The following is a 10,573-nucleotide window of genomic DNA, read 5'->3' on the forward strand; positions in this document are numbered from 1 at the left end:
AAAAAAAATAGTGCATTTAATCCAACTACTGTAATGCCTGGAAAACATCCTTTTCTTTTATTTTTTAAAATTTTATTGGGGAATAGCCATGATCATTGGTTACACGTTGCTTTCATGCTACAATGGCATAGTTGACTCTTTTAGGAGGATGCAGCTCACAGTGGCCCATGTGGGGATCGAATCCACAACCTTGATGTTATCAGCATGATGCTCTAACCAACTGAGCTAACCGGTCACCCAGACATGACCCTTTTAGAAGAGGGATAAGGAAAAGTTCATCTGCCCGTCTCCAAGAATAGTTGTATAAAATAAATTAATTAATCCAAGTTTACCAGGATTGTGGTTGGTATATTGCCTTGAAGGAATGCAGTCAGTACAAGTAATACTTTAACTTCAGAGAGTTCTTGTACCTTTGTCCCCAGAAGAAAAAAACACTTGATAAATATGTTCAGCACTTAGATCACTGTTATTCAGGCTTTAAAAGTTGTACCTTTGATCTTAGATATTTCAAAGCTGGAATAAATACATATTTTATTTTTCAGGGATTTAAAACTATTTTTCTGGTTTACGTAACTTTTAGATATAACCAGTTGGATTAATTTAAAAAAGAATTTAGTTTCGTTGTTAACACATTTTTATAAGCGTTTCAAAGCATGAAATTGTTAATGTTCTAGTACTTGGATCTTTCCCTATATAGATATTTGTGCCCCAGACATCACTGCTTTGACATTTGTTATTTGTAGATAAATAGCACTTATAACTGTCACCCAGGGCTCTGATGTTTTCAGGTGATGAAGAAATGAGTTATGGTGGAAGCAGTATTAGATGAGGAGGCTAAAACATCTGGAACTTAGTCAGGACTACTTGCAAAGTCAAGACAGTAATCTCTTTGTGCTTCAGTGTCCCTGGTGTGAAATTGGAAGAATTGTACTAGCTTCCTGAGGTGAGTATAAGACCTACACATGGTGGTGGAGAGTGAGAGCTTTAAAATCAGGATACTGAGATTCAAGTCCTGACGGCATCCCACTGTGTGACTTTGAGTAGATCCCTTAACCTTCCCGAGCCTTGGTTTCTCTCCTTTAAAGTGAGGATGATACTAATATTACCCACCTCATGCTATTGTCAGGATGGAGATAGACAAATCCTCTAACGTGTTTAGCATGGTTGGGGACAATTTTCCACGGTCTCTCGCATTTCTCCATGTCTTGTGAGCAGAGGCAGGCATTGACTGCCTTTTGTTCGGAACTACTTTTTCAAGGATGCTTGTGTAGAGAGCTACTTTGGAAGGTAGAGGTGTGTCTTCCTCCAGAGCAAAGGGTAGGCATGCTTACTGCCCGGTATAATAAAGATCATGTCTCCTTCCATAGCTGTGAGTAATAAACTATCCTTCATCTCTGACCAGAAATCTTGTGTCTTCTGTCAACATCTATAAAACTGGCAAACTGGGTTGAGTTGTTCACCCTAAAGTAGGGTGAAACTCAGACCCTTTTCAAGTCTTGACAAGTGCAGTATTTGCAACATAGGAAGCAATCAATAACCATCAACTTGTACTGTTATGATTTTATAAAGAAAAAATCTGGCATAACAAGTGTTTTGAAAGTATAAAATATTCTACACATATTAATTATTACATGACAGAATAAATTTGATGTTTGTTGGCAGGTTATTTAAAGTTCAAATCAATATTAGAGAACTAGTCATAGAATCACAGGACTACATGTAAAAAGAAGAAGTTCAAAGTAATTCATCCATGGAATAAAAGAAATTTTTAAAATAGGAATTTTTTAGAAAAAACAGTAGACTTTTACCAATACTGGCAGAAAAATATGAACCAGTCATGAAGTGCTATTGTAATGAAAATAGACATAAATAGAAATCTAATTTTTATGATGAACAGTTAAATCTTCCACCATGTTTAGAATTTTTCGAAATTATTGTCTGTCTTTTATCCTTAGGAATCATTGTATAATCCACTCCATCACTAAGGAGCCACAAGCACAAATCTTTCTGAGATCAATCCTTTCACCCTTGGCTGTACGGGAGGCTGCCGTGGCACATCACCCTTAAGATCCTTAGCGAGACCCCTGTCTGCCCAAAGGCTCTGAAGCCCCATCTTAGTGCCTTCTGAGACCTTCGCAAATGCTTTTATAGCCTCACGCATCCTGGATTTGATTTTCACTCTGAAGCCCTTTCTTAATTTGAGAATGTTGGAGAGGCTGGGAGTAAAAAAACAGTTTTATTATTGAACCCAGCAAGTTTGGGCTTTTTTATATTTAACAGTTCTTCCTTTAGCTGCTCTCTCTCCTTTCCATTTTACTATGAGCAACAAGAAGACACCAGGCAGCAGCTCAACACTCTTGTGTAGAAATATCCTCAGCTAGAATATTTATTTCATTGAGTATGTTTTCTACTTTCCATCTTAAGCACAGGTGACAGTGTTGCTAAACTTTCTGCCACTCCATAACAAGGGTCCCCTTTCCTCTAGTTTTAGGGAGCTTTTCCTCACCTTCCTTTAAGCTCTCCCTGACCGCCTCCTTGAAGGACAAACACTTCGGCTCACAACTCTGAAAGCTGAGGCAGGTCCTGCAGGCACTTGGAACTGGGGGCCATCAGCCAATTGTACTCCTGGCTGTCGAGTCTCTCTTGAAGGGAGATTTAGACGGTGCACCTCCATGTCTACCACTTATGACATTCACACCAAGCCATGTTCTAAGCTCTACCAATCTTTCCGATCTTATCTCCTGACATTGCTTGCATCTCTGTCTATGCTTTGCGACACAGAATGTGGACTACCTCCATAAGTCTTCAGATCACACAACCATAGTGCAGGCTGAGTTAGGTGCCTCCCAGTGCCCTATAAGACTTATAATAATATAAGTACTTTCAAAGCACCCTAGAAACATCTCTATGTATGGCATTCTGTGGCACTTGGTTTCAAATCTTAGCTCCGACACTAGCTAGGTGTTCAAATCATTTGGGTTCTCTGTATCTTGCTTTTTCATCTTTAAAATGGGGACAATAACACTCTCCTCCTCATAGGATTGTCAGGATTAAATGAGATAATATACAGACAAATGCTTAGAACAAAGCCTAGCCCAGGGTCAATGCTCAGCGGCTGTTAGCTATGATCATTAATGAGCTGAACTGCCAGGATATGTTTGCTCAAGTGGCAGGGTTATAGGGCCAGACTGACTCTAGAGAGCCCACTCTATTTCATCGCTCAGAGCACTTCTGTTTTGAGGGAGACAGTGCAGACAGCTGCTTCCCCATGAGGCTGTGATGTAAACTGAATCCATTGGAATTACCTTAATCAACCTTGTCCTCCCTTTGGTTTAGGTCTGCAGGACAACCTTTGGTTCTGTGACTGTCACATTTCCAAAGTGATCGAGATGTCAAAAGTTGCTGACCCGGCCATAGTGCTTCTTGATACACAGATGGTCTGCAGTGAGCCCGAGCGCCTGACAGGGATTTTGTTTCAGCGGGCTGAGTTGGATCAGTGTCTGAAGCCATCGGTGATGACCTCGGCCACACAGATCACGTCTGCTCTGGGCAGTAATGTGCTGCTGCGGTGTGATGCCACTGGCTACCCCACTCCACAGCTCACGTGGACCAGATCCGACAGCTCACCCATTAATTATACAGGTATTTTCTTTGTTTTTGTTTTTAAAGATTTTATTGGGGAATTGGGGGAGGGGAACAGTGCTGGGGAATTGGAGGAAGGGGAACAGACAAGTTGCTGCTAGTTGTGGAGGACATTGCTTCACTGGCCCAAGTTGGCACCATCATTGCACTCTTCCCAGGCAAGGCAGATCAGTCGCCGGCTTCTGGATGGCTGCTCACTGCGGCTGCTGGCCGCTCACGCTGGCTGCTGGCTACACACGGTAGCCCATGGCAACCCACTGCCACAGGGGCTGCAGCCTACGCTGTCACCGGCAACCCACAGCAGCCCACCTCCAGGTTGAGCTGTTGTTCAGCATCTTAGCTGTAGAGGGCAGTGTCACTGGCCCTCATATGTGGGATCCGAACCGGGGCCCTCTGGCATCCCAAGCGAGTTCTTAACCAACACGCCACTCGGCCGGCCCTATACAGGTATTTTCTTAATTCAGGCCTATGTTGAAAACAAAGAGTTTTCAAAGGTCTGAATTTAATCTTATGTTTTTGGGAGATTTTCAATTGGTTGGTTAATTCTAATAAATTATGCCAAAATTGTTGGGTGAAAGGAATTTGAAAGGTCCATTTTATTGGTTATTATTTTCCTCATTTTATCTGACTAGCTACATAGATGAACACAGAGAATCTGGTTTTTTTCTTAGATGGAAAACAACATGATCCAGTGCATAGGTGATTGCAGATAAGACCTTTGTCTTGCTGCGTCATCTTGGATATGACTCATTTTAAAATGTGTAACCATTACAGTTTTCTCAAAAGGGATCTTCATACAGGTTTCTCATTTTTGAATAATTAAGTAACAAATTACATTCAAACCTTATGATGAAGAAAAAAGTATAATTTTTGGAAATATTGGTTACACAGACTTTTCAGATCCTACTCTGACCGAGTCAATGCTTTGGCCTTAGGCTCAATAGTGATATTCTGATGATTAAAGCAATATATTTTGAAAATGCTTTAAAATTAAATCGAGGTTGAAATAATGAAACCTGATAGAATAAAAGAAAAACGTCAAGGCCTAATATTCCTACAAATTGATCATAAATAGTCCATACCTTGAGGGTAGTGAGTTAAACTTGGGGCTATTGGGAATATTTCTCAGTGCATTATTATTCTTTAGAAAACTTCAGAAATCAAGACAGAATGTAAATATTTTAGATTTTAGTGTTTGGGAAAGTAAAATTCCAATTCTGCGAAAACTATATATTATCCTGCAAATAAAAGAACCGATAGCTTACTAGTTTATCTAAATTAAATATAAAATGAAAGATTGAGAATACGAATTACAACCTCTTCATGCCAGAAAAAGATCTGCTATGCCCTCTGCAGATAGATGGCATTTTATTACAGTGAAATAATATTTGGGGAAATATTTCAGTAAAGTCTTGTCATAAATGTTTCATAGAACCACAGTACATTAAAATTGGAAGGGATCTTTGAGATCACTTTGTCTTATTCCCTTATTTGAAAAGCACAGAAACAGAGCCCTACAAATACTAATTCACTTGTCTGAAGTCACATACTACTTAGTGGACAAAAGTTTAGTAAAACAAAGTCTCCTAATTCTCAGCCCCACGTCTTTTAAAAATAATATTCTCCATCTGCCATGTCCTAGACCTTCATGTAGGCAATTTACAGAACCACCACCCCCTATCAGGGATTTGCGTGCTTTGTGCCATTTCCCTAGTGGTTTATATGAAAAGGATACATGTAAAACCAAATTGTTGGCATGCTGCCAACCATATATATTTTTTCCCCCCTCCCCCCAGTAATTCAGGAATCTCCAGGAGAAGGCGTCAGATGGTCCATAATAAGCTTGACAGGCATTTCTTACAAGGATGCTGGGGATTACAAGTGTAAGGCCAAAAATCTGGCTGGGATGTCAGAATCTGTGGTTACTGTGACAGTGGTTGGTGTTGTCACGACCACCATATCATCAGACACTTTTGAAAGAAGAACCAGAGATCACCCTGAGCGTGAGGTCCCGCCAGGATCTAGATCTACATCTGTAACTGGTTCATCGCCATCTCCCCGGCTTTCTTCCTCCTCTTCTTTCTCTCCGACTTCTTCCACCTTTCTTTCCACTCCTACTTTGTCTCGTCCCTCTGCTGCTTCCTTCTCCTCATCTCCTTTCTTCTCCTCCATCGCTTCTTCAACTACAACACTAAGCACTAGAATTTCAGCAAGCACCACCCTGGCCAGCCGGCAGTCACTCCAGTTCCATGCAGATGGGAAAAGAAGTTCAAAGCTGGAGATGAGTGGAAGCCAGCTTCCCCCAGCTAGTGCAAGTAAAAAAGAAGAGCTGGCATTGCTGGATCGATCAATGCCGATGGAGACAAATGCTACAATAGAAAATCTCAGGGTCGTCAGTGAGACCAAAGAGAGTGTGACTTTGATGTGGAACGTCGTCAACACCACGCATAGCCCTGAGGTGACGGTGTTGTATTCCAAGTATGGTGAGAAGGACCTGCTGCTGCTGAATGCAGACTCCAGCAAGAACCAAGTAGGCATAAGTGGCTTGGAGCCTGGTAGGCAATACATAGCATGTGTCTGTCCAGAAGGAGCCCCTCTCCAGAAAGACCAATGTATCATCTTTTCTACTGACAGAGATGAAGAAGAAGGTGATTCTCAAGGGTCATTCCTCATTGTGGTGAGCGGTACCGCTTGCGTTGTTGTCTTGCCGTTGATTTTTTTCCTGTTATACAAAGTTTGCAAACTTCAGTGTAAGTCAGAATCCTTCTGGGAAGATGATTTGGCAAAAGAGACTTATATCCAATTTGAGACCCTGTCCCCCAGGTCTCAAAGTGTAGGGGAACTTTGGACGCGAAGGCACAGAGATGATTCAGAAAAATTGCTGCTTTGTTCTAGGTTGAGTGTGGAATCTCAGGTGACTTCTAAAAGTGAGGGTTCTAGACCAGAGTATTATTGCTAAGGAAGGTATTATAGCTCAGGCACATGTTAACCCACAAAATTTCTTCCACAAATTTAAGAATCTGAGGGTGTAATTGACTCTCTGTTTGGATGACTTTCAGACAGACTTTCACATCCTCCATGAAAATCACAAATGGAGTGCTTTTAACTGGATTTTAAAAACTACCATTAGACTTCTGAACTGAAAAAAGAAATAACTTTGATTTTTGTTGTGTGGAAGATGTACATAGAAATAATTTTTAGAGTAGTGCTTAATAAGTTAGAAATATGTTTTTGGGTAATGTTCTTAAAAATAAGTTCATGTGAAAATGGTCATAAAATATATGAAGTCTGAATTTTTAAAAGGTAGTTTTTTGGGCAGTGAAGAAAGATTACTATAACCAGCTAAGCCTTGATGTTCATTCTTGTTCGAAGTGCTTTATGACATTTACTATGGACATTTGCTGCCATTGCCTCCTGGGTGAGAGTGGAATAATACAGAGAGTTGGATTTTACCTGAGTGAACTTTGAATAGAGAGGAAGGGCTCCCGCTCTTTGTACCATTATGCATTACAGTTGCATCCACATTGGAGGGAAAAAAAATTTCCCCTGTCCTTAGAAATATAGGTATTAGCAAAAATAAGTTTAAAGAGAGGACGGGATAAATAGTAATGCCACTTTGAAAAATAGTAACTGTTGCATTCTAATATATTTGCTAACAGACTGTATGGGTCTTTTTTTTTCAGTGCTCATTTTAAAACAATTTCTTTAATATTTTGATATTTACTCTTTCCTCCCCTCCCTCTTTTCTTCTTTCCCTCCTCTGTCCTCCTTTTTTTCCCTTCTGCTTGTCAGAAGATATTCAAGCGGTCAAAGGACCACGTCTAAGCTGTTTGTCTTTTGCCATTTTATGTTTTGACTTCTTAGATAAAGTGAAGAACTTCAAGAGTCTTTTTAAGATCCCATAAAGGATGTGTTAGGCATTTGAAAGAGCAGCTTCAGGGAATTCATTTGATCAAACTTTCTAGGTTAAAAACATCAGGGAAATTGAATTGGAGTGGGTCACATGAATAGGTAGGAAAGGGGCTTCATAAGAAAAAAAAATTTTTTAAATAAGTTTTCACCACCTTTAGTAAAGATTATATTGAAGCTTTTGGAGTATAGAACAGATTTATAAAGGTGTGTCAGGAATCTTTAAATATGCTGAGAAGCAAGTTCTAAGCAAATACTGTATTTTATGTAAGAAATAGATAGACTTTAATGTAAAACACATTGTGGAAATTGTAATACAAGCAACTAGAGAATGAAAAAATTGTTCATTACAAATGGCTCTTAATAAAAAAGAAAATAATAATTATTCTAGTTTAGCCATAATCTGCGTATTAGAAGAAGACCAGCATGGATGGATGGCCTGTTTGGAACTCCCAAATTTCCCCTATTTGTATAATTTCCTTTCCCTTCCCTTCCCTTCCCTTCTCTGCCTGTTTGTCCTCAGTGCTTTCATCACTGAGTGCATTGTCTAATGATTTAACAGTTTTAAGTTTAGTATTCATTGTTAGGATTTGTTAGAAAAATACCTTTTGCAGACAATTTTGTATTTCGAGTTATATTTGATCAACTTATGTTAAATTAAAGATTACAAAAACTTAGCATTTCTTTACTCTAATGGCATCATGAGAAATTCCACTGCCATATTTAAAAGGCTCATATAAAGAGACTGCCAAAATACTACCACATTAGAAATAATATATATGACTGTGGGAGAATGTTACAGACTACTGAGCCAAATGGCACCCAGATTGTGCAAAAAGGGAGGTTGTCATGAAAGGCGACTTGGCCCATCCTGATGAGATAATTACCGCCTGCCCTCATAATTAAAATCAAGGCCTGGACTTAGTTTTGACCAAGAAGGAAAAGCTAGTTGGTGGTATGGAGGGGAGAAAGCACCTTTGTCATCTTCAACTTGGTCATGACACATGAGGTGAATTGCAAGTAATTTGTTACTAATAGTGAAAGAAGTAAAATTGTAAATTATCTACTTTGTTAAAAATACATACATTTGAGTGTGGTCAAGGTTATTCTGATGATATTATTGCTCTTATGTCCTTATAAGAAGTGGTATGGAATTCTACACCATCAGCAGCCTCTTTATCAATGTAACCATGGCACGGTGGAGAGCAATCATAACTTATATACAGCCAATAAAGGCAGCAATTAATATGATTACAATGTTTCTCTTCTAGACAAAACATACTTGAGGTTTGTAAAACTTGGGGTACACATGAAGTTGTGTCACATGGGAGACTATCATCAGTCATGTGCTTTGACACAAACAATGTTAAGAACTCCAAGCTAATAATTTATGATGCCCAGAAAAGCAAACCTTGAGAGTCACACAAGTACCTTGGACTTGGGGAAACTTTTACAAAAAGTTAAGGGAAAAAAATTTTTGACTCATGGACTTGAGTCTCAAAACGCATTATGGCTTACAAAGGGAGATTTAAAAAAAAACAAAAAACAAACTTCTAGTTGAATAATTGTGAAGTAATTCAAATGAAATAAGAGACAGCTCAGGAAAGTTGAATGGCTGTTTAGCAGTGTGAAATTTCAAATGTAAGTATAAAAGGTATTAAAAAAGGAGAGTAACCAAGGATGAATGTAGAAATGTAGCAACTCTATTTTAAAAGTGTTGTGAACTAAGACTTCCCATAAATTGAGGATAAAAAAAAAATGGTAAAGACCAGAGAAACTATAAGGCTTGGTTTTTTTTGTTTTGTTTTGTTTTGGGTTTTTTTTTCAGTCAAAAAGAACAAGGAAATAGCAAGTCTACTGCTTAGAGATGATAACAGAAAGCATACTAGAGAAGTAGCAGAATCATTCAACTCCTGTTTTCTCTTTTCTAGATAGGTTTTTAAACTGAATGTAGAGAAGAAACTATGAAAAGTGGGAATTTTCAGCCCCAAACAGATGACGGATTAGTAATAAACTAACACCAAGATGTCTGAAATGAGGCCAGATGAATTGGGTACTAGAATGGTAACAGAATTTTCAGCCATGATCTCAGAGCTACTGTTCAGTAGTATTTGAAAAGTCATTGCAAACAGGAGAGAGACCATAAGACTACAGATAGGTAACTTTTAGCTTTAGTTTTGAAGAGAGGAATAGGATAAATTCTGGAAATGATAGACCACTTGATTTATGTTTGCAGATTTGACAACAGATTGTTAAAAGGTTTGTTTTTGAGCATGCAGAAAGGAATGTTATGGTCATTAGCAAGCCAACAAATGTCGACTAAGGAGAAGCTTTGATAAACTAATATGGTTTATTTTTTTTATGAGGTTACTAGACAGATTAAAGGACTGTTTGAAAATCAAATAGCAGCTAGCTATTGTTATTTGTCTTGGTGGAGTAGTATCAGTTGCCTCCTCTCAAGAATGTCTTGCAATAGCTTTAAATAACATGAGGAAGTACCTAGTAGGGTGCCTTTACCCTATCCTATTTCGCATTTTTATAAATTACTGGATGAACATAGATGTCCCAACTCAGCAGTTGACATGAAAACAGACAGGGTATCTTATATAAGTGCTTGTCAAAATTTTCCCTGGAATATTTCTAATGGAAGGGGAAAGTAAACAAGTACATCTGGAGAAAATATGGCAACTGTCCTAAGTGGCTCCCAGAAGAGAGACATTTCTCTGAATTATTTTGTCTTAATTAAAAACCATGCAAATTTCCATTTTATGCCACAATTTTTAAAAACATAAAATAATCCTCCCTCTAATTAATCTCATTTCTTTAGGTAAAATTGGCATTTCTATGCTTTTGACTGTCTTGGCACATGCGAGGCCTGACAATTAAGCTTGTGAACTTGTTGCAACAATATTGCTAACCTTTTTTGTTATCAGAGGGGTTATTCATTATAACTGGACAAACAGTTTACCCAAGTTTACTATTTGGAAGTGCTGAAAAGGCTGTGTGAAAAAGTTAGACAACC

The 10,573-nt window shown here is 38.6% G+C and overlaps 1 protein-coding gene across 3 annotated transcripts in view; it reads left to right on the top strand.

Annotated features, from left to right (window-relative positions):
* The window catches only part of LRIT3 (leucine rich repeat, Ig-like and transmembrane domains 3), a 22,397-nt gene extending 12,241 nt beyond the window's left edge, over positions 1 to 10,156 (top strand). For 2 of the 3 annotated variants that reach the window (XM_019636021.1, XM_019636022.1), the window contains 2 exons: positions 3,337 to 3,642; positions 5,439 to 10,156. In XM_019636021.1, coding sequence (XP_019491566.1) covers positions 3,337 to 3,642; positions 5,439 to 6,601 — 1,469 coding nt within the window. In that variant the 3' untranslated portion in view covers positions 6,602 to 10,156. The remainder of the gene's footprint in view (positions 1 to 3,336; positions 3,643 to 5,438) is intronic. The other variant, XM_019636020.1, reaches the window with a different exon arrangement.
* Positions 10,157 to 10,573: the final 417 nt, after the last annotated feature.

The sequence above is a fragment of the Hipposideros armiger genome, unplaced genomic scaffold, assembly GCF_001890085.2.
Source record: "Hipposideros armiger isolate ML-2016 unplaced genomic scaffold, ASM189008v1 scaffold_26, whole genome shotgun sequence".
NCBI lineage: Eukaryota > Metazoa > Chordata > Mammalia > Chiroptera > Hipposideridae > Hipposideros > Hipposideros armiger.